Genomic DNA, 23764 nt, shown 5'->3' with positions numbered 1-23764 from the left:
TCATTGTAAATCTACAGGCAGACTGTCAGTTGTTAGAATCTCCCATGAGCCATAGCTCGATGCTTTTGACGTTTCATAAACTAAAATATGTAGGCCCAAGTGGTCCTGATTACTCAGTTATACCAGTCTTATAAAGCACTATAGTTTTAATGATGTTCTCTTATGCTGCAGTGTGATATAAATATGCTGCGATGTAGTAGGTATGTTTTCTGTTATCAAAAATGTACCTACTAATGATTAATAAACCTCACTTTTAACAGCCTCCTAGCCTTCTCATGCCAAATAAAAGATTTGTTTAAAGCTCTCCTTTCTGTTTCCTCAGATTTTGGGAGTGACAGTGATGAGGACAGTGACATGGAGCGGACTTGTGACTCTCTACTGATGTGTATCGTCACTGTACTGAGTCACGGCTTGAGGAGTGGAGGGGGTGTTGGGGATGTGCTCCGCAAGCCGTCCAAAGAGGTATGTTTAACCCTGATTAGGCCCTGAATGTGTGTGTGTGTGTGTATGTGTGTGTGTGTGTGTGTGTGTGTGCATGCGGGTTGAGATGGTGTAACTCCCGCAGCTGCAGCACGGGCCATGTGAGCTGGCTATGGGCCCATCTTCTTAACTTGTTTTTTTATTTCAAAAGCATAGAGGTTTCGCAATGTTTCCTTACAGCTGTACCGCCTCCGCCTTGTGTGAGAATTAAATGTCAAAATAGATTTCCATTGAATTCAGGCTCAGCCACTAATGATGTCAAAAGAGGATGTGAATGTGTGCTTCAAGAATTCACAACACAGTGCAAGTGGGGCCAAAAAGTCTTTTTGATCGGTAAAGTAAAGTGGCACCATACCATATGCTCACATGGCTGACACAGTAGATCAGTATGTTGCTGCTTTAAAACAAGCTTGTCCTAAGTAAGTGCAAGCGTGTGACTGCATGAGGGCCATTCTTTTCAAGAGCGATTGAAACTAGACAATGTATCGGGCATTAAAATCCACTTCGAAAAATAAACATTTCTTCCCAAGTTTCACACTTGAAGGATCTTTTTGTTTTTAACCGTGTCTTCTAAAGAGGGGCTGCATCAGGATGACCGGCTTTCTGCCGTCTCTGTTACTGTAGCATCTGGCAGGTTACGCCTTTGGTCTAGTGTTTCCATTAATGTCCATGATGACCAAGGTTAACCTCATTTTAAATTCATAACATCCTTCCCAGCACATGTTTATGTAAAGGCCTGTCCTTTGGGTCATACATTTAAATGGGACAGTCTTCCTCATCAGTCAGCCTCGATACAAAATCATCTTAACACACACACATTAAAGTGAATAATTACTGTGATCTGTTCATTTTCTGGTCACTGACTCTAATTCCGTGTGCGTATACCTTTCACAGGAGCCACTGTTTGCAGCCAGAGTGATATACGATCTGCTGTTCTTCTTCATGGTCATCATCATTGTCCTCAACCTCATCTTTGGTGTGATCATTGACACCTTTGCTGATCTGAGGAGTGAAAAACAGAAGAAAGAAGAAGTCCTGAAGACCACTTGCTTCATCTGCGGTGAGACGACTTAGCTGATCTGTTTAGGAATAGTTGTTAGAATAGTTCCCAAATTTGTTTCACCCCTCAGTTGCCATATGAAGTACTCTGCGATAGGTTCACTGCTTTGTGTAACTCGTAGCTTTTTATCTTTTATGTGGCACATTGTTTGCCAACAATTTAGTGGCTTGTACTGGAATATTTTCCTATGGATATTGTCATGAGAATCAAACCTCTAACTTTCCAGTGGCAGGATTACTTCTCTAATCTGTGCTGCTCTGTGTCTCAGACTTAACATTATCAGTGTTCTTCTACAATCCACCTCATGTTACTTGGTCAATTCCCAAATTCCCCTCTCAGAATGTTTGGTTTCTTGGTGTGTTTATGGTTTCTGGTAAGTCTGTTAAGGTGTAGCTTGTTGCAGTTGCCCTCCTCTCTTCCTCCCCCCATTTTCACTCCACTGTCGTTCCAAAGAAGGCTGAGTCATGAGGGCTTCCTGCCACTGCTCCGCTCGCCTCCATAATTCATGTCTGTCTCACACGCACAGACATTTTCTCCCACTCACTCACACACACATACACTTGATTTTCATACCATATGTTTTTTGCAACTTCACTGCCTTTGTCTCTCTGTGTAACTTCATCTGCATTTCCTCATATGTCCATTATAGGTGCTTAAATAAGTACATGCTATCATGTGTATGTGTGTGTGTGTGACTGTACATTATATGTATGTGCATCCACATCTTTATGCGTGTGAGCCCAACAGTACATGTTATACGTGAGCATGTGTGTACGTACGTATGTTCGGTCAGGCAGTCAGGGCAGGTAAGCATATGGAACGAGAACAGTATTATGTCACCAAGCCAGCCATCAGCTCTGACTCACTCATGTTAAATAAGGCCAGGCCACAGGGGGAGCTGCCGTCTCTATGGTTTCCAGAAGGACCACAAGGGAACAGGAGATGCAGAGATTAGGAGCCGATCTCCACAGGCTTAAGTGGCTCTAGCTCGGTTTTTATAAGCCATCGATCTTCCTCTCAATCTTGTATTAGTTTTTAGATATTTGGGTCTGTAGCCAATGATTGATTTACGTCACAAATCTTTACCTGTAGCTGAAATGATGTTCCTTTTGTTCAAGGAATCAGGCTCAACCTCACCCTCCGTCCACTATAGAAAAATTAAAAGAGGAACTTGTCAACAGCCAACTGAGCATTGTTGATTTTCTCTCAAGCATACTGTTTGGTTGTTGTTTTCATTACAAAGAGTACATTTAATGGATGACTGAATATCCCACCTCATCTCATATTAAAGATGAAAATTGCTATGTTGGGGCACTTTCATATTGATTGCGTCTTATAGCATAGGTTTGAATATTGTGTCAACCCATGCTTGTTTAAATCGAGCGCCCCCCACCCCCACCCCCACCCCCATGTTCTATTCCTGGCACTGCCCTTTTCTCCATTTACGTCAGTAACATTATTGAACTATGTACTATACAGCGAGAGGACTCAGATTTGCTTACAGGTACACAGTCTGCTTGAGTGTTTTCAGTACATTTAGGTAAAGTGTAAAATAAAGTGTTCATTCTGTTGAGCCAAGATTAAAATTTGCAATGTCATGTTGTAGGATTTAATTGACCCAACTGACAGGACAACAGAATACCAACAGAATATTAGAATAGAATTAAATTGACTGAAGTCTGTTTTACAGGAGTGATTGAGGTTGAGAACCAACAGCTTCCCTAGAAAATCATCTTTAATTAATAATATTGTATTATTCCTCAATTCAATTAAATTCAAAGAGCTTTATTCATCCCTGGTTGGGCAATTAAAGTATATGCAGCAGTGCACACAAACACACATATTTCAATAAAAGACATAAGATTAAAAAAGCTTTTATGTCAAGTTTTCTGTGTGCATATTTGACTTACTTATAATGTGTGAAGCAAACTCTTGTCTTTTGTTTTTGAACTATGGCAGAGAGGCTACATTTATACATTTTTCTGTCAAATGCCCCTAAAAAAAATCCCCAAAGCAAATACATATCTGGTGTTATCTTGTCATTATTGTCTGCAGTGCACTGCAAAACAAAAAAAATCTGCTGTTTCATCTTTTTCATGGACACAACACTAGTTTCACTCATCTGACAACCTGTCATAGATGATGCATCATTTTCTGGAGATTTAACCTGTATTTAATGCAGATGCATTTGTTTTTGTATGAACCTTGCTTTATGCTAGTTTTGAGACATCTGTATTCTGCTATTTGTCACCAATATGTCTTATCTGTTTGTCTTTTTTTTACTCCAACTTTGTCATATATACGTTGTTGTTCTTAAGGAACCATTTCACTGTCATTATTATAGATGTTATGTACAATCTTGAATGTTACTTGTTTATTCACTCAAGTTATTTTTTCCTATTCAGATCACAGGATATAATTTTGTTTTAAAAGTTCCTCATACCAACTCTGCAATGGGGAATGCTGGCTCCTTCTACTATGCACCTTATCGCTAAAATACACTACAAAACAAACTGAAGTTAGAGACGCTCATTCCTCTCTGTTGTTTGTCTTGCAAAAGAGCTCTTTACCTCAATGAAACTTCCTGAATATATAAAGCTTGACTAACTATTATTTCGTCACAGTTTCATCCCCACTTTTTTCATTTGTTTATTTGTACAAAGGCATGTTCCCTTCCGCAATGTCATGTTTCAGCTTTTCAAAAACCCTCAATGCAAAAGCGTATTGTGAAAAAGAAACTGGTAGAACAGCGTCTTTTTTTTTTTTTTTTCTTAAACATACTGTAACTTCGTACCATAAATGTCATGTTCATTATTGCCCTTCTACAGGCTTGGAGCGTGACAAGTTTGACAACAAGACAGTGACTTTTGAGGAGCACATCAAAGAGGAGCACAACATGTGGCATTACTTATTCTTTATTGTCCTGGTAAAAGTTAAAGACTCCACCGAGTACACGGGCCCTGAGAGCTACGTGGCTGAGATGATCAAGGTAAACAAAAAGAACAGACACACCCTTAAAGCACATTTCCTCAGATGCACATGATAGTACAATGATACAGGGCTACTTTTGTTTCATGAAAGTATTGTAAATGTAAATCAGTCCATGCTGTCTTGGAGTTAGTGGTGATCTAATGCTGCATGCAGGGAATATATAAGGGAAGAGACTAGTTTTTGTGCTCCACTGAGTTCTTCACTGCTCAATGACTTACGATACATATTTGATCCTTGTATGTTGATTATTTCAAAGTCATTCTGTGGATTTAATGTGCCTTCAATCCTGAATGAAAAAGCAGTAAGATGGGCGTTTCCTTCTGTGTCACGTTTTTGATACACTAGCTATGATCAAGCGTAGTTCATCAGGTTCTGCTACTGAGTCAGACTTGTAAACATGTGCTGGCCCGTCTCACTCACACACACACACACACACACATACACTTTGTACACTTTAGTACAATAATCTGTTCCTCTTTTCTAATCTCAACTGACAGACCTGCCAGTCATGCACATTTAATGACACAAACAGCCAGGGGCAGACAAACAGGAAGTCAGTGAAACGAGACTGTACATGAGCTGTGGTCTGATCCTAAAACTGATCAAAGTATGATAAGGAAATGTTGGTCACTGGGATTTCCATTACTGTAGTGTGTGCTCAAGTCTGAGGTCATCCACTCTCCATTGTTACTCCTCAAGCCGCTACACCATTTAAGCCTGTTCCTCCAAAACATAGATTGTAGATCAGTGCCATTTGAAGTTAACATTTAAGCACTTGATCGCCAAGCAGAAGCACCTTCTTGTTAAAATTACCAATACTTTTTGATATAACACCCAATAAAACACTTGGTTGACCACAGGAGCACAACCTGGACTGGTTTCCACGGATGCGTGCCATGTCACTGGTTAGCAGCGATGCAGAGGGTGAGCAGAACGAAATCAGGAACCTGCAGGAGAAGCTGGAGTCAACCATGAGGCTGGTGGCCAACCTGTCTGGACAGCTGACTGAGCTCAAGGAGCAGGTATATCATGTGACATTAAATCACACACTCCCTCCTGTTGTAGTACGTTAGCCTCGATATATTCTCTTTTGCCTCCATTTTAACAGAGAAAGCTTTTCTGAGATTGTTTCTTTTATGTTTAGCCATTGGGAAGTTATTGACAACCTGCAAACCAGTAATTACTCAAGACCATCACATTTTAATTAACACATGATGATTTATTGGGGACTGGTTGCTAACAGTTATACAATCCCCATGATGAAACTGACTCTGATGACGTAGCCTAGTGTCCATTGTTGCCCCCTAGATTAGTATATATTCATTTTTCTATTTTGAGTGGGTGTGTTCATGCACAAGTTAAAATGTATGCACTGCCACATTTTGCATTCATAGCTGTTATCTGAAAAGGTTAAAGTCTCCCTCCACCCACCGCTTCTGTTTGAGTTTCACTGTGCAGAGTTTGACAGGAAAAGGCCATTTTCACACTCAGCTGCTGAAGGGGGAAAATTCCTCTTTGCTCACCAAAAATCTGAGTTTAAGACATGTACCTAAAAGTGTGATACGTGACATCACAAGTAGTTTGGAGGCAGTCCTGGTCTAGTATTCAACTAACACAAGTGTGATGTGGAAACTTGAAGCCAACAGAGCACATACATTGAGAATGGACTTGTGTCTTGTGTCCAGCAGTTAAAATATTTAATGAGTGAAGGGTAGAGTAGATGTAATTTTAAGGATTTTAATGAGATAATTTAACTTTTTTTATGGAAAAAAAATGTTAGACATCGATTGTTATTCAATGTATTTTATATACATCTTGTGTATAAGCCATGGCTGGAGAGGATCTTAGGCTATATAAGGGACACACCATTGTCTTTGAGTCTCAAAGAAATAATTTAACATTTTGGGAAATACATTTATCCACTTTCTTGCCAAGAGTTAGATGAGAAGATCAATACCACTCTCATATCTTTACTCTTAATATGAAGCTACCACCAATTAGCTTATCTTATCTTAGCTTAGCTTAGCTTAGCTTAGCTTTGCTTAGACTGCGAGATTGGAAACCCAACACTAACAAAATTAACCTACCACTAACTCTCTAAATAACACATTATATCTTGTTTGTTTACTGTAATCCATACAAAGACCAAAGTGTTAAAAAAGTCAAGTTATGGTTTTACAGGGGTTATGTGCCAGACTGTTTCTTGGCCAGGCACAGTAACTTTCTGGAGTCAAGAAGTAATCTGTCACATAACCACCACATAAAACCACAGCATGGAATTTTTACACTTCAGTTTTTATGTGTTTCAAATCCTGCATGGTTTATATCCATTTTGCTAGCTTGCAGTCTTTTTCTTCATTACCTTTGTTAGCACCTTTTTACGTTACCACAGTGAATTAGCAAGAAACCAGCAGCAGGAATCATGTTAGCCACATGTTCTGAAGCATACATGTACATCCTTGTGTACATGTACAATACAAATAAAACAGGGACCCACTCATAAAAACTTGCTCCATAGCGCTAGTGCTAGCTAGATTAGTGGTCAAAAACTCTACAGGGTACCTTTAAGTTACAGTTAGGTTTTAAGAATTGAAGTCAGAATACAAATGTGATAGCTGATTGAATGTCATCTTTAAACTGTTCTTTCTGTTTCCCATGCAGATGACAGAACAGAGGAAGCAAAAGCAACGAATTGGTCTTCTTGGTCATCCCCCTCACATGAACATCAATCCCCAGCAGCCCGCCTGAGGGCCCTTGGGGCCAGTTTCACTAGTGCCTGAACACTCCTGAAAGTGTACCACGTGTTAAAGAGGAGAATGCCAAAATGTGTCTGTCTCCAGTATGTATTTAGGTTGATGAATGACTGTATACTTTACCAGACACTCCTACAATAAGTGTTTCTACAACATATGTGCTACTGAGTGCCTGTGTGAAGGGAAAGTTATCTGAGTATGTTACTCATGGTCTGTAGTGTGGATGTGTCTGTGTGGGTGGAGTGTGCACCAAGTGCCTCGGGACCTTGAAGCCAGTCCTGTGGGTTTAGGAGACGAAAACACTGACTTCAGCTTTACTACCCTTAATGCCTTCTGCATTGTACCACTTTGGCAGCATGCCAAAGTTCAGCCATTGTTTCTAAGGGAGTATTCCTCTCATGTGGCCTTGTATTGAGGTTTTTAATCCTCAGTGTTGCACCAGCAAACTCAGGTCACATGTGGATTTGAAGGTTTGTTTAAATGTTTCAACAAAATTATTTAATATTTTGCTTTTGTCTGACAGCAATAGGAATACTTTATGATATGCAATGTCTAAATATGAATGAACTATTTTTGGGAACTGGTATTTGTTTTATATTTGAAATTATACTATCATATATTTAAAATATGGAGACAAACAATTCCTGTAAACAGTCCTCAAGAGATATCACCATACTTTTACAAAGTTTCTAAATGCTGTTATAAAACCTATACAGTGTTGACTTTTATCTTGTGGGCAAGCATTTCTTATCACTTTCATATGTCTTTGTAATCTCAGATGAAAGCTCTAGTTGTTCCAGGACACTCAAATGAGCTTTTTGAGGGTACAGAAATACATAAAGTAAGCTTGCTGTCAGGAAAAACTCTATGGACCTATTACAATCATTTCTTTAAATATTATTTTGAATAATGAAACCTACTGGGGAGAGGGAGCACATCATGTGATTGCTTCACCCTGAAGCGAGTCCCATGTTGTGCTTAATAGTAGGAGTGATTTTGATTTCATTGAAAGAACTGAACCCAAAAGGATTTTTGAAGCAATGTTAAATTTGATTTATTATCTTCTTTGAAAAGTCTGCACTGAATTATTTAATCTTCCTTTAATTCATTTAGTCCTCAAGCACTGATATTTTCTGTAGCACACAAACGATTGTTACTTTTTGTTTGGTCACTTTGTAAAAGATCCACAAGAGAATGACTGTTTGAGTGTATGTGAAAAAAAAAAGAACTAATAGATGTCATTTGGAGTGCTGCTTGACCGAACTGACCTTTTATAATAATGGATGGTTTGTGTCTGAATTGTACATTCCATTCTTGGAGTCTATTTAAATAAACAAGCGTGTAAAACAAGCTGCTGGTGATTGTTAAACAGTGTGTTTACCTGCAAAAAACTCAAGAATCAGAACAAATGTGAGCGTAAAGGTGACAAATATGTCATTTCCCCAAGTCATTGCCACGCGGTTTGGATACATTAGCACATGATCTGTGCAACTTGTTATTGACAACTTGAGAGGTACCATTCCTTTAAAGTGCTGCAGACAGATGAATGAAGAGCCTCATACAAGAGTTCAATTGGAAAATTGTCGGCAGATGAACTGTGAAATCTTATCTGTAGTTCTCTACAAATGAGGAAGTGTCCTTATCTTTCAACCATTTCACATGAGGAAATATGGTAGCGTGTTGAGTACATACAAGGGTTGCACAGTTTTAATTGGACCTTTGTGGACTTTAGCAAAGTGCAGGACCATTTATAGCATTTAAAATTTGTATAAGTGCCATTTATTTGGATGTTCTGACATTACATCATACGTATAATCCATACAAACATGCACAGAAAAAGTTTTTGAAATAGTTTATTGTAACACTTTTGACATTACTATTTAAATATATTGTCCTTTGTCAGTAGATTTGTTTGTTACATAAGTAACATTATTTTCAAGCATGTCTTTAATTATAAAACATTATAATTGACATCATACAAACATTATACAAGACTCAAACATTTTTTTTGTCTAACAGAATAAACACTTTTTTTGGCTTTATGCTGAAAACAATAAAAGGCCAAGAGGTATTTTCCCAAATATTTTCCAAGAATGTTACAACTGAACTGAAATAAAGTAACTATTGTCAAGATTTAAAAAAAAAATCTAATTCAATCTAATCTAATCTCAATCTAATTGTGTCACATTTACCCAGATTGTGTTCAAGGGGGCCTTCCATCGTTATAGTGGTTATTTGATTATAGCTCAATCACTGTGACCTGTGTTCTGGTCATTCTGTAATTGCTGAGTCCCATCTCTATTCACTACGCTCTAGGAATTTTCCAAGAGGCCTTTAGCAGAAGGAACTGATGTGAGGATGTGAGCCTTTGAGAAGCATTCAACAAGACTTACTTCAACATTAATTTAATCAATGTTATTTTACAATTTGTTTCATGGAAGCCAGATTTTTCAGATGGCAGTGACTGCTTTTTACTTCCTTTTATAAGATAGATGAATAGTTAAAATTAATGACCTCATATAATCATTTTTCTTTAGTGAATTTTCACTAAGTTGTTTAGGTTCATTAAATGTACATAAAAACAATACTATGGATTTTTGATTAAAAATGCTTAGTCATGAGGCTGTTAAGCTCTACTTTTCAAAGTATCCTCAACATGTGTGAGGGATGTTGTTCCCTCATCGCACATTTTGTGTAGCCTCGTGAATCTTATCTCGCTTACATTGTGTTTTTCCTATCTTGAAAAGAAGTCTTTGAAATCAATAATTTGTCCCAAAAAAAGACCTTCGGCATGAGTCCATATGATTCAGTCACTACAGGGATTTTGTTGAGTGTAATCCTCAGGCAAAGTTCCTTAGAAACATGTGGTCAGATAATGAAAAAAATGTCTGGAGGGAGAATGAAATGTTGCAACTTTTCTCAAATCACATTATAAATTAAACTTTGTTTACAGCTTCACAAACCGTCTTTATCAATAAGAAGAATATTAATCCACACTGACTTTAACTAGCAGAGGAACAATTTGCAGATTTTAATTAGACTAATGAAAAACTTTGAGGTCTTGCACCTTGATGGTTGTGACCCAAAAATGAAGCCACACATCTTGTTTACATGTGACACCAATAAACTGTTCTGTGCATTAGGCCAATTATCCTGTATCATCCCTAATGACTGGTGATTAGACTGTAATAGTCTTGTGGAGTCTGGTAATGACATTACGTATTGAATTTGTCAGGAAGAAACCTTATTGTACTTTTATATCACCATATCCTTTGTAGAGATAAACAGTGAGTCTGTGGTACTCAATAGTGGGTTTAAAAGACATTTATGCTGCTAATTTATCTTTATCATTGATGTAGGGATATTATTTAAGGGCAAATATTAGAGGAAACATGATTTTAATGTGAATTTCAACAAATCTGTCTCTACTTACCTTTTTATTTGGCTGAAATCAGCATTAAAGGAGGATGAATTGATATGATCTGTGCCTCTAGCCTGCAGCAGACAGGTGCAGCCTGCCCGTGCTGGATGTGCTGGACGTGCCCTGCCCAGCAGGCTCCCGGGGCCATGAGGAGATCAACGTGACAGTCTACACCGCCTCATGACAACAAACACGGACTTCATCCATGCACAGGTGCACGTGGTACTCCCGCCGTGACCCCACTGTTTATACAGTAGCCCACCTGCCCTCTGCAGATCAATATAATCAGACCACTTAATGTTTATATTTTTGTATTGCATCTATAATTATTCTTATTATTTTTGACGTGTTTTACAGTAATAATATCAAACCAGACTGAAATAATGAGGCTAAAGAAGTTGCCGTTTGTTCCTGCATTATTAAATACCTGAATATATACAGAGCAGTTAACAGACAATGTCTGTTTCGTGCTGAGCTCAGTGTTTCTGAAAGGCACCATAAAAACACTGCTCTCTGTTTGAAGATAATTTATTGCGCTTGATGGGATTGTTTGCCTTAAAACAGTCCTATTATGGCTGCTATAATCTTTTAACTGTGTTATTATACATTTTTTTTATTGGCGGTGGGTACTACCATGCCCACTCGCCGCTCGTGCCCTGTGCCCGTTGAACTCTTGCACTGGTTCTCTGCCAGCACGTTCCCCTCCGTGGCTCGCGCAGCCTTGTTTCCATACACTTCAGCATGGTGGTACACGGGATCCGAAACGCGCCGCCCTCCGCTCTGACGTCCGCGGCCGTCCGCCCACTGAGACTTCTTATCTGTAGCAAGTGGGCCGTCCTTCCACCGAGGATACAGCGCCGTTTAACACGTGAGCCTCATGTGATAGAGGTAGGTCAGGCTGAGCGGAGAGTCAGTTTATTTAACTCGTCGCTCTGTCCTCCCCCACCTTCCCAACGCGCCATCAAGAGGGTTACCTTCCTTCTGCGGCGGGACCACAGCGTGGAGATCCTAGGGACTAACTCGAAAACCATTTTCGCATCCAAAATAACCTCTACTTTATTAAGATTAGTGGTAAAGAATGAGAAATTAGAAAACATTTTGACATTTTTTTGAAGCGTTTTTAGTGCAACTTTTTTTTTAAAATCACGCGTTGGAAAAGACTTTGACTGCGTAATTGGAGTAAAGAGAATGGAGCGAATTCCAAGCGCGCAACCACCTCCTCTGTCCAAACACCAAGCTGATCTGTCAGACGTGCAGGGGTAAGTCACACTTTTAAAAAAAATGTCTTTACTTGCCTTGTTCATGTCTTAGACTTGTTTATATAATTTATTCAGTAGCTTGTCTCACACTTCACCAAACCATTACCTCATACCTGACTGCTGTGTTCTCTTTGTTTCTGTAGGATGGATTTCCCGATGTATGTTTATAAACCCAGGCGAGGAATGAAGAGAGGAGAGGAGAGCAAGGTCTGTTATTATTTTGTTTATTGCCAACTTGTCCTACTTATAGAGCTTTTGTTAAAGCGTGTGAACAACAAGGGGGGAATTATGCTGGCAGTAGTCCTGTAGTCCCATAAATGGTTGACCTAATTTCTGCTATGACATAACTCCTGGAGTCCTCCCTATCGGCGTAACAGCCTCTGATCATAAAGAACTAGCTGTGTGCTCTCAGATCAGCTGAATTCACCTAACAATGGTGTTTATTCTTGCAGGAAACCTACAAGCTTCCTCACAGACTTATTGAAAAGAAAAGGCGTGACCGGATAAACGAGTGCATCGCTCAATTGAAAGATTTATTGCCAGAGCACCTGAAACTCACGGTAAGTTCATGCTGTAGCTGGGAAATATAATGTGATTCACTATATGTAGTGGCAGGCACCATCAAGTGGCTGCTCAGTGGTATTGCATCTTCTGTTCTTAGTGCGTCAGCAGTCAGTGAGTGACAGCTCATAGTTGACTTAAAGAGGATGTGTCTTCTGTCACGTATTAACATTTATAATTTATATCTTTCCATATAATATTAAACATTTCTTAAGAACATGTTTACTGCCCGTTGCAACTGTTGCATTGCTGATGATGATGATGTGTGACAGCCGTGTACATGGGTAGTAAAGCTTAGTTCGTATGTGTTATGTAAGAGGTGAGGATGTGCTGACAGTATGTGTCTCCTACAGACTCTTGGCCATCTGGAGAAGGCTGTGGTTTTAGAGCTTACGCTCAAGCATGTGAAAGCCCTCTCCTCTCTTCTGGAGCAACAACAGCAGAAGATCCTCGCTCTGCAGAACGGCATGCAAATTGGTGAGCTGCAGATCACTCACTGTACACACACACAGACAAGGGCGTAACTTTGGTTTGAAAAGTGGGGAGGACACAATAAACCCCCCCCCCCCCCCCCCCCAAAAAAAAAAAAAATTGCAATTTGAATTCCATTTCCTGCATTTCTATGTACATTTAGGGACTACGGTAACCAATACAAAATCCAGGAAATAATTAAGTTGGTCATCATGCTAAATTCTGCCAGAACAGCACTAAATATGCATAAGAAAAAGCTGTCATACTTTCTGTATTGTTTAACTCATAACCTATAATCCACCAACTCACATTTCCTTTCTTTCTTAACATTAAATTTAACTGCTGCTGTTGGCGTTTCATTTTTATGAGCTGCCGCTTGCTCATTCAGTGAGTAATTTTTCAAGTGTGCAACACGTCCGTGTCCACAGACACCAAAATGCACTATAGAACCATGTAGGCAGGCTGTCTGAGTCTGCTACTCATACATGGCAATTTTTTGGGGTATATCAGGGCCTTACAATCAGCAGCTCAATTCACATTCACAGCCAGAATCTGATGGCTGGCCAAATGATTTTTGCTGTTAAAAAAAATAATAATAAAAAGATTTTGAAAGTAAGGGGGCACAAAATTTTGAAAAGAGTGGGAAACATGTACCTCCCTGTCCCCAGTGGAAATTACACCCCAGCACACAGATGTACATGTGAATCAAGATGGTTTTGTCGGACAGAATGCAAATTACTATGATGACTACACAGTGACCAGATTATGCTGAACTACAGACAAATAAGTGACTATAAATATAGCCATAGCTGCTGAAAAAGGAACTAAAAATCAGCAAAATCTCACATATAGTAAAGTTATAGGTTTTCTGACTTTGGTTTCTTCTTGTGTTTACAGAGCAGCCTCCCGTCAGTCAGGAGAAGTCAGAGGAGATGTTCCGCTCTGGCTTCCACATGTGTGCCAAGGAGATCCTTCAATATCTAACCAGTCATGAGACTGAAGGAGATTTCACACCGTCCCACGTGATCAGTCACCTTCACAAGTTAGCTGCAGAGGTGCTGCAAAGTCCAGTCCGACCCCGCACTCCTCTCAGCCCTCGACCTGAGGAAATTCCTGCCTACCACCAGCACCAACCTCACAAGGAGATCCCCACCAGCTTACCCCCTAAACCCAGTGAGGGCTATGGGAGGAACTGTGTGCCTGTCATCCAGCGGGCGTACGCTCCACAGAGTGGGGAGCAGAGTGGCAGTGATACGGATACAGACAGCGGCTATGGAGGAGAGTTGGAGAAGAATGAGTCAGGGGTGTCACAGGGACGTCCAGATTACTACAGTCAGGAGAGCCAGCTGAAGCGAGCGCTGGGTGAGAGGCAGGGCTCCGGCATCAAGCAGGAGGACGATGAGCCGCGCCACAAACGACCCCGGGCGGAATCATCTGAGGATGAGCTGCTCTCAGGTGGAGAGTCATCCACTTCGTCATCCTCTAGTGGTTATGGTAGTTACATGAGTGTATCCCCCAACCATCCACCTCCTCCACATCCCCTCTGCATGCCTTTCTACCTCATTCCACCCTCTGCTGCCGCCTACCTGCCAATGCTGGAGAAATGCTGGTATCCAGGAGCTGTGCCCATGCTGTACCCTGGCATGGGAGGTGCAGCACCCGCCATGTCCAGCGAAAGACCGCCACCACCTCAGCTCGTGTTGTCTCCCAGAGGAGGCTCTCCAGCCCCAGCCATATCTCAAACCCCCATGGACTCCCCTGCCCTCCTTCAGGCACTAAAGCAGGTACCACCCCTCAACCTGGAAACCAAAGACTGAGAGATGAGAGAACAGGGTTGACGAGATGGTCCTTTGCTAGCATCCAGCAGCAGAGACCATAGTAGGAGGGAGAACATGACTGAGTCGTTCCATTATCCATCCTCATTTTTCTCCTCTGTTCCTCAGCCCGGAGGTCAAACAGTAAACAAGTGGACTTGTAGAGATGATAAGGGGGTCAGGGTGGGGTGGGGTGGGAGGGTTGGCAGCATCCATCCACATTGGAGGAATGCAAAGTTTGAATGTTTAATGCTCAGTGGTAATACTCAGTGCAAATATATCATATAAACTGGACCTGCCCTGCACACACACACACACACACACACATACACTTGGTTGAATGTAAAGAAAGAAATGTTTCAGATGCTGCTGTTAAAGTATAAACGCCGATGACACTGATGCATCTCACTTGTAGCTGTTGCGATAGTGACACGCCATATTTGTACTCTAGAAAATCATTGCACCAGATGTTAGCAGTAATACGTCACCCAAAGTTTGTCGCCTGTGTCCTGTAGGTCACCATTATCATCACTTAAAATGCCCTTTGAACCAGATCACTATGATGACTGGCACCATAACATCCAAGGGTTTCCTCAAGTGTGTACAGACAAGAGTATGGGTACACCCATGGGTGGATGAAGGAACGGCCCACCACATGACCACGCTGAATGAGAAGTCTTGTTATTCAATGACAAACACAGACAGTTGAGATGGATTTTCTGTAATTATTGTTCATAGACTTCTTGTACATTTCTATTTTTGATACCCGTTCTTGCACTCTGTCCGCAGAGATAGGAGGGCAGAGTGTGGACAATTGTACGTTTGTGTACTCAGAAACTGTGTACATACTGTAGCACTGTGCTGGACCTGGTCTGCATACTCAACATCTGTTTCTGCTCAAGTCAAACCTGGTGTTTGTTCTTGCTGTTGCCTTTTACTTGTGAAAAGCTAATAAATCTCAGATGTTTATTCTCTGTACTACATATGAATACTGGAGTCAAAGGAGTGAGGAGAAGAGAAGTGAATGTAAACGTTTTACCAGAAGACTAGTTTTCTATAGAAAGAGGTACTTGAGATTTTATATTTTGGGACCTACATGAAAGATGTTTGATGTACATATTTTGTCTATAAATGTTGATATACATTATATAAGTGTATTAATAAAGTATTTTTTTCCCGTGGAAAATGGCTTTGACTATATGTGTGTGAGAAAGAAGGAGAGTGTGTGTGAACACATCTAGTAATGAAATACAATCTGTTCAGATTTTGTTCTTTTATGGCACCGCAACATTCATATGACAGGGAACACTTATATAATGGCAGATCTGTAGCCCAGATCTCCTGCTGGTTGACCGTCTGTGCCCGCTAATACAACAACAAGTAAACACACATGATTGTAAACGGTTTCGGTTAATCTCCTGAGGCAATAATCAGGATCCATCTGCATCATGTCAACAGCCTGACAGGATGACATCTCCTCATGTCTTATTGACTGTATGATTGTATCATATGACTGTATGCATTATGAAATGCCAGTTTCACATCCTACCATTCATACTGGAGAAGTCCCTTAAAACATGTAGAAGCATAAATCACAACTATGTACTGCATTCTGTGAGCATTTTACAGCTGTGTGATAGTACTTATAGTCACATGTTATCTCATACTGCAGATATCAACATGTTTGCATGTCTACACAGGCCCAGCACAGTGTCAATGTTCAACTACAGAAACCACATATTATTATTGTTTCCACTATCATTTTTGTCTGAGCTGTAGGAGTGTTATTTCATTCTACACGAAAGGTTTTGTATAAACTGAAGTGCAAGGCCATGAACGGCAGCCTAAACGTCATTAGTTCCCGCTAAACTGATTCTCTTGAAGTTCAGTTGAATTCAGTTGTTCAAGTGGGAGTTGCATTTTTGTTGCTGCCATGAGACATCATTTGCAAACTAATTTTAGAGGTGCAGCCTACCCATTTGACATTTTGCAATAGTTAAACTATGATTTTGATATTTATTTCAGCAGTTGGGGTGTCCTGGAGGCGTAGTGGTTAAGACACATAATATATAACCATAATATCTCTGTTTGACCTTTGTTGCTTGTCATACCCGTCTCTCCCTCCCCCAGTGTTTCCTCTCTGTTTCTATTTCTATGAATCTATCCAATAAAGGCAAAAATATCACCAAAAACTGTGCATTACATTTATATGGTGAAATATGTGGCAATTATTAGGCTAAAAGACCTAATGAACCAGGTATTGCTCAAAATGAAGCAACAAATGGAGAAGGGCTGCCTATTCTTTCAGCAAGACTTTAATCATTGGGCTTTTGTTGCCACCTGCTGGTGGGCTAAAATACCTCCATCCTGTTGCCAGTTTTCCCAAAAAGATGGAACCAGTGATCATTTCACTACATTATTTTCTGCCCACTCACCTTAGAATACCCACCACATTAGAGACATGTTTGAATGAGCTGTTTTTGCTTATTTGTTTTAATATAAATGAACTTCAACACAACAGTGATTGTAGTTATATTCATAAGATAATAATCATAAAACATATCTACATATATTTAGAATAAGACATTATTCAAATTTAGCATTAAAATATATTGTATGTGTCTCACTTTACTCTGAACATGAGGTAAAAGTACCCATATTTACCCATATATTGTATATTTAAAGCCCCTATGTGTGGGATTTGAAAATGTCTCATTTCACCAAGATTGTGTCATTTTTCTACAATCTTTCTACAAAATCTTTTGTCACCACAATCATTTAAACAATGATATAATCTCATAAAAATTCTACACACAGGAGCTTTAATGTTTTGCGAATAAGGGTAATATGTTGTCCAGGCTTTCAATCTGCTGAAATATAAATTAATAACGACATCATTGCTGACAAAACCTCCTAAACTCTGTTGCCCTGCATAGACTTTCCTCTCTTTGCCCTTAACATGCTCACACTAGTATTTGTGTCCTGTTCCTGTGCAGTCTCCTTTACATTTGGTCACAGTTTGCCTATAAGAGTGGAGGAATAACTGATGCCTGTGGACGCTGGAATGAGAGAAAAAGGTTGGATTACGACAGGCAACAGTTCCTGCCACAATGTTTGGTCGCAAGCTAAAGACCTCCAGGGTAGGGAGCTGACCCTGGAGGGAAGGAAAGAGCCGGGTAGAAGTCCTGTGCTGAGGCTCAGAAGCTGCCAGGGGGAGGAAGGATCTAGAGATATGTGATCGATGGCCTGGTTTGATTTGGGTTTTACAATCTGAAAAGCTGTGAGGGGGGCTGAGGGAAAAGGAAAGGCTCCGTGGGACCAGAGTTGCCCCATTGAGACTCAGACCCAAACGTCGTGCTTTCCTCCATGGTTCAGTGTGTATGATCAGAGGTTGTTCAGACACCAGACTGCGGCAGGATCTGTGAACACAGGAGGTATTCTGAACCTCTGTTCTCCCCTCATGCTCCCTCTTTGGAGAATCTGATGTCAGCTGCCTCTTTTTCTCTCCAACAGCTCGGTTCTCCTTGCCTGAACGGCGAAAAGCAGAGACTGCACAGGACTTCTGACCTGATGGCTTATGTGTGGGTTCAACCTCCTCTGAAGACAAGTGTTCTGATGGGAACTGGACAGCGAGAGGTGTGTTAGAAATAACTGTTTGTCTTTGTAGTGGAGGTCTGGATCGCCTTATGGGTGCTCCTTCCACCAACAGGTTCACTCCCACATACTGTGGAACTTCAACTGCAGCCTGGGAGGGTGATAAAATGAAACACAAATGGTGTATAATCTATTCCTCAGCAGAATCATCCTTGAAATAAATACCCGTTGCCTCTAGGTGTGATGCATAAAACATTCCAACCTGTTTGTAGATTAGATGGAAGCCTCCTGTGTAAGCACTGGGATCGGTCCGTCGGTCCAGCACAACCCTCAGTGTGTCCAGCTGCACAGCAGGACAAAGGCGAGCAGTCACAGCAGTGGAACAAGCCATAGTTGGACTGGCATTGATCTCCAGGAGCCAAGGCCTCAGATCTCTGCCCAACATAAAATCAGCTCCGAAGAGCTCAAAACTTGCCTTGCGGGGCTCTACCAGGTCCTGGGCTGTCTGCAGGACACGCACTATAGCTTGCTGCATGCCTGGAACCACCACTGACTCCCACTCTGCCCCATGGCCCTGCCGCTGCAGAAAAGCCCTAAACTGGGAGCAGGACCACATATTGTCCTCAGGCACTCCTGGATGGCGGTCACAGGATGGCTGGAAGTGCTTCTGGATAGAATTGTTGCACAGGTGGACTGAGCTGAGGAAAATAACGCAAAGTAAGCATGAAATGTGCTTTAAATAAAACGTGTATATTAGTCCTAATTGCATTTTTAACATCCCTCTAAAAACTAGGTAGACGATACTGTAAAGGTCAAGGACAAGTAAATAATTTGTTTTTCTCTTTTGACTGACCCCCCTGCCTGACCTGTCCAGGGTTTTTGTTGAGTAGGGCTGAGTGGAAAACCGCAGGTAGCACTCTCCGTAGAACCAGACAGTCAGAGGGTTCCAGTCGGTGACGAGGAACCACTGACGGAGGTCAAACTTGGTGTCATGAATCAACAGAGGATGTTCCAAGTATTTCTGAACCACCCATTTACTCTCCTTAGCCAAGGCTCTGTCAGTGTCCACCAGCGCTAAAATGTCATCCAGGCGATCCATGCATATTATACCTGGATGTTGACAGTCGAAGCGACATTTGAGAGAAATAAAGCACCAAACCCACTGAAACACATTGAAACTGCATTATTGACTGTAACAGTTTCAGTAGACAGAAATAACAGGATGCAGTGTTTCTTGGTTTGTTTAGAGGATCTTTTTGATGTTGTGCACAATAGCAGGACAAGAAGTAAAATGGAGCTCTGGAAAAATTCCTCCTTTCAGTAGCATTTTTCATTTAATTTCATTTATTCCAATCAAACATAGAAAATAGAAGCAATATCAACACCTGCATGACACAGTTCATAATGCAACCATAATGCTACAACAAAACAATGGAATTAGTTTTTTTTCCCAATGTTCAATGTGCATTTTTTTCAGTATTTCTGTCAGTGTTGTACTGCCTTAGAGAAGAAGTAAAAGATCAACATACTCCATGATGTAACTGTTATTATGTGAAAGAAAGCCTCACCTCTTCCTCTTGACTTAGCGCCTGGTTTGATGATCCAGATGTTATTTACTCCATCTGTGTCCAGCTGAGGACAAACTTCCTGTAGTCTGGCCAACATGGACTGGCAGCGCTCCACAAACACACTGCTACCCCTGATCAATGCACTGTCACTGTGCACCAATGTTTTATTAGACTCACTGACACTACAGACACGAAATGTGTTCTAACATTAATTATGAAACTAGGCATATATTCACACTGAAACAGAGACAAAATAAAGTCAGTTACAAATACCAGCATGCATATTAAAAACAGTCAGTTTCTGAGTGTAATGTTAATGGAACTGAAATAGAGGAACTATTCAAAGTTGGAAAAAACGCCCCAACAAAATTTATGTCCTGTTTGTTTTAATATTGACATTGGCTGTAGTCTTCCGAAGGCACAGTTAAAATAAAACCGTATGCTATATACATTTCTTGTATACCACTCCCAAAATAGAGTGCTATAGATACTTTAGTATATAGTTCAAAGTATACTTTGTTGTATTAATATACTATACAGTAGGGATGTGCAGAGAGCCCAGTACTTGTAATTGTAATTTATTACAGTAAGTGTTCATGAATAAACTATTTTACGAGGAGGTCCCCAAACCGGGTCTTTAACTGGAGACAGACCTCTACCTATCTATACACCCATAACACAGAGACAGCACACCATGTAACGTGTATGGAGGAACTTCAAAGGCAACTCGTGCTTTGCACTTTTCATTTATTGCCTATTTTTTACAACTTAACTTTGTGGAAAGGAGAAGGGGAACAGTCCCTTGAGAGCACTTCACATGTGTCAGTAGCTCAGTTTTATCTCTGGGGAACACCCCCAACTCCGAGAGTGATGTCCAAATAAGGAAATGTGCAACATGTAGCAGGTGGATGTGACTCCCCTCATTGAGACCTGCTGATAGTCGTAACAGCGGAGCACAGGAGAGAGACTGGCCTGCGCGCTGGTATTTGACATGGTTTCTTTTTCTTACCAAAAACAAATAATTTTTAAAATATTTGTATGAAACAAATATTCATTTAAAAAAAACACTATTTGTGCTTTGTATGTAATCATAATATCCCAATAATCCTATTCTGAACTGTGATCCTGACCCTGACTCTATATTTAAGCCTAACCCAACTCCTAACATAAACTTTAGGTTGAGTTAATATGTGCATCTCCCGCTCACTGAAAATCACCTCATCAGAACTTGGTATACATTTTACTGACAATATTTTGATATACATTTAGTTTGATTTTCATTGACTTTTTCATGGCTAATCTTCATTTGATAAGGTGGACTGTCCGTCCTGTACAAGATACATTTAGTGTGACATAAGAAGACTCTAACAATACCAGGAAACTCTCAGAAAATAGACTCACTGCACAACCATGTAGTAATCTCGCAGAAACTCCGCCCACTGCTGTTCCTCCACTGAGGGGGGTATTTCCACAGTCACATCAATGTCACCGTGCTCTAAAACATTGAGAAACTCTTGACACATTTGTAAAGCTGTGTCAATCACTCCCGGACCAACAGATAGCTGCTCCACATTTTCTATCTCTGTAAAGAGAAACAAGATTGGTATAGAAGAGTTTTTTACATTTCCCTTGCCCTGATCAATCATTGTATTTTACCTTCAGAGAAACTGCTCTTGACATTTTGTTTCTCAACCTCTGCTCCCTCTCTCCTCCATCTACTTGTCTCAACCACATGCTGCAACAGGCTGGAGCATGCCGTCCTCCTGAAGTCCCCTTTTTTTTTGTTTTTACAAAGAGCAAAGCGAGAAGACAAGAACACAAGAGACAGAAAATGAATGTAGGTTTGGTTAAGATATAACACCTCCATTTATACTTTTTTCATGTCCTGTTTACACCTTGCATCTTTGATAAAACAGATTCTGACTGCGTTAATGGAGCTATAAAGCAGACCTATGAATGCACGCTTCTCATCCTCTGCCCCAAGCCTGTAACATCTTGGGAAGAAGGTGTCAGGATCTGCTGTATCAAACCACTGAAGGTTACGCAAATTCACACAGAGCCCCACCTGAAACAAGCAGAAATATAGACATACAGACAGAGAGTATAGGCTGACCTACAGCCAAAGTTGAACAACTTCTATTTTTGCTCGTAAATCATTAAAAACTCTTTAGAGGTGACACCTTGGTAGTAAATGTTCCAGCATTTGCATAGTGATTGGTCGTCTGGTCATTCCGTAAAGAGCGACAGTCTATGTAATCCCGACGTGTCGTCCAGTAGAAATATGTTGTTTCATTTCGAACCATGCGAGACTAGAATAAATTAAGTTAATTTAGAGAGCTGACTGAATACACACCATCATGACAAAAATACTCACAGAAGTAATGTTATGTGACAACAATAGAAGCAAGCTGGTTGGTCCACTTGAACATTATCTTACCATGAGGTCATACATGTCATCAAGGTTCTCCTCTTTCTCGCCTTCATCCACTCTCTCTGAAAAGAGATAAGTAAAGAGCTGCATGTGTGTGTATGTGTGAGAGAGCGGGAGGGTGAGCACGCAGGCTTACATGCATACAGGGGTGTGTACAAAGAGTAGGGGTCTGTGTGATATATGTTGGTGCCTGTCATGTATCATTTATCAGGTGAAGGGGTATCCATCTGTCCCTCCTACAGATGCTCCAATTACATCTACGTTAACCCTCCTGCACTCTTAGTTTTGACAATTATAGAAGAATATTACTGATCCAGCTTTCAGACAAAATTTACATCCCTGGATGGACTAACAAACAATCTATGAATGATGGGGAAAAATCTTTAATTGGGAAATTGTATGAATTATATGTCTAATCTTTAAAATGAGAAGCTGTACATTGTGTTAGTGGCATGAACACTGGACATTGTTTTCCCAAAATCAATGTTTTTAGCTTTTGGGACACCTCATCTCACCGGTAACATCAGCACTGACATCACCATCATCACCATCCTCCTCCTTATCGCCATGGCAATGAGGTGCTTTCTGGGCAGGATGGGGCAAACGACGTTCCACCCACCCTCTGGCCCATAAAGCAGCACGGATCACAGGATAAGGTCCCTGCACTGAAAACACTTTCCGCATCTTAAAGAGAGGGAAGAAGGGGTGCATGAGCTTTTCTCCTGGGAGGATATACAGAGGTGACACGGTGAAGTCTGGTTTGTTTGTACGTATAATCACCTTGACTGCTTTCTCCACCAGTGCTTTAGCTGTTTTCAGCCTGTCTGGCTTGATTGCTGGAAGGCTAGGCACACTGCGACGTAACCTCCCCTCCACCGGAGCCACTGCAGAGTGTAATACTGAAACAAATTTCTTAGTCAAATTTCTCAGAGGTAGCCTATACATCTGTGTGATAATTCATTGCATGAATGTATATACGGATGTCCATACACTCTTACCTGGCATTTGTTGCATTTTATAGTTCTCTCTTTAGCTGGTTAGGGTGATGTGTTCTGTTGTATGCGTGTAGAAATATGATATCAACATATTGTTTTAAATCATCATACTTAATTTCAAAATTATTATGAATCAGACAGATAATATTGGGATGAGAAATATTAATTAATAGAGATTAGCAGGGGACTAGATGACTAGATAAATAGATATGCACACATAGCCTACATAGTTTTTTAATCTGTTTTGACTGGAGAAAGAATGATCAACATAATTTTTTCCTATTTCCCAATCCAGCCTATCACCATCAACATGTCGAAATGGTCTCCTTTGCAGTTGAGGAATAAACAGAGAAAGCACAAATCTCT

The 23764-nt window shown here is 40.5% G+C and overlaps 3 protein-coding genes across 11 annotated transcripts in view; 2 read left to right on the top strand and 1 right to left on the bottom strand.

The window, feature by feature from the left end:
• The window catches only part of LOC137181687 (inositol 1,4,5-trisphosphate-gated calcium channel ITPR1), a 75901-nt gene extending 67267 nt beyond the window's left edge, over positions 1-8634 (top strand). For all 9 annotated transcript variants that reach the window (XM_067587563.1, XM_067587558.1, XM_067587562.1 and 6 more), the window contains 5 exons: positions 323-462; positions 1375-1540; positions 4369-4529; positions 5392-5553; positions 7193-8634. In XM_067587563.1, the coding sequence (XP_067443664.1) occupies positions 323-462; positions 1375-1540; positions 4369-4529; positions 5392-5553; positions 7193-7279 (716 nt within the window). In that variant the 3' untranslated portion in view covers positions 7280-8634. The remainder of the gene's footprint in view (positions 1-322; positions 463-1374; positions 1541-4368; positions 4530-5391; positions 5554-7192) is intronic.
• Positions 8635-11567: 2933 nt separating this feature from the next.
• On the top strand, positions 11568-15996 carry LOC137181686 (class E basic helix-loop-helix protein 40-like). The gene is made up of 5 exons (XM_067587554.1): positions 11568-11964; positions 12108-12171; positions 12417-12524; positions 12879-13002; positions 13894-15996. Exons 1-5 carry the CDS (start codon positions 11894-11896, stop codon positions 14811-14813), a joined length of 1287 nt encoding a protein of 428 aa, XP_067443655.1. The 5' UTR covers positions 11568-11893; the 3' UTR covers positions 14814-15996.
• An 892-nt stretch (positions 15997-16888) lies between these two features.
• ttll3 (tubulin tyrosine ligase-like family, member 3) lies at positions 16889-23687 on the bottom strand. The gene is made up of 12 exons (XM_067587553.1): positions 23402-23687; positions 23184-23302; positions 22919-23087; positions 22410-22465; positions 22153-22281; positions 21923-22037; positions 21629-21745; positions 21374-21554; positions 19973-20121; positions 19271-19514; positions 18667-19102; positions 16889-18555 (listed from the first exon to the last, which is right to left on the bottom strand). The coding sequence occupies exons 1-12, from the start codon at positions 23415-23417 to the stop codon at positions 17779-17781; spliced, it is 2508 nt and encodes an 835-aa protein (XP_067443654.1). The 5' UTR covers positions 23418-23687; the 3' UTR covers positions 16889-17778.
• Positions 23688-23764: the final 77 nt, after the last annotated feature.

Source organism: Thunnus thynnus, chromosome 4, assembly GCF_963924715.1.
Source record: "Thunnus thynnus chromosome 4, fThuThy2.1, whole genome shotgun sequence".
Taxonomy (NCBI): Eukaryota; Metazoa; Chordata; class Actinopteri; order Scombriformes; family Scombridae; genus Thunnus; species Thunnus thynnus.
Note: the sequence above shows the minus strand (reverse complement) of the source record. Positions and strands in the feature narration are given on the sequence as shown.

Coding starts and splice junctions, on each gene's coding strand:
- LOC137181686 (XM_067587554.1), top strand. CDS start 11,894: ATGGAGCGAATTCCAAGCGCGCAACCACCTCCTCTGTCCAAACACCAA. Junction 11,965..12,107: donor GATCTGTCAGACGTGCAGGG/GTAAGTCACACT, acceptor TTGTTTCTGTAG/GATGGATTTCCCGATGTATG. Junction 13,003..13,893: donor GCAGAACGGCATGCAAATTG/GTGAGCTGCAGA, acceptor TTGTGTTTACAG/AGCAGCCTCCCGTCAGTCAG.
- ttll3 (XM_067587553.1), bottom strand. Junction 23,088..23,183: donor TGGTGGAGAAAGCAGTCAAG/GTGATTATACGT, acceptor CCTCTCTTTAAG/ATGCGGAAAGTGTTTTCAGT. Junction 19,515..19,972: donor CGCTAAGTCAAGAGGAAGAG/GTGAGGCTTTCT, acceptor GTCAACATCCAG/GTATAATATGCATGGATCGC.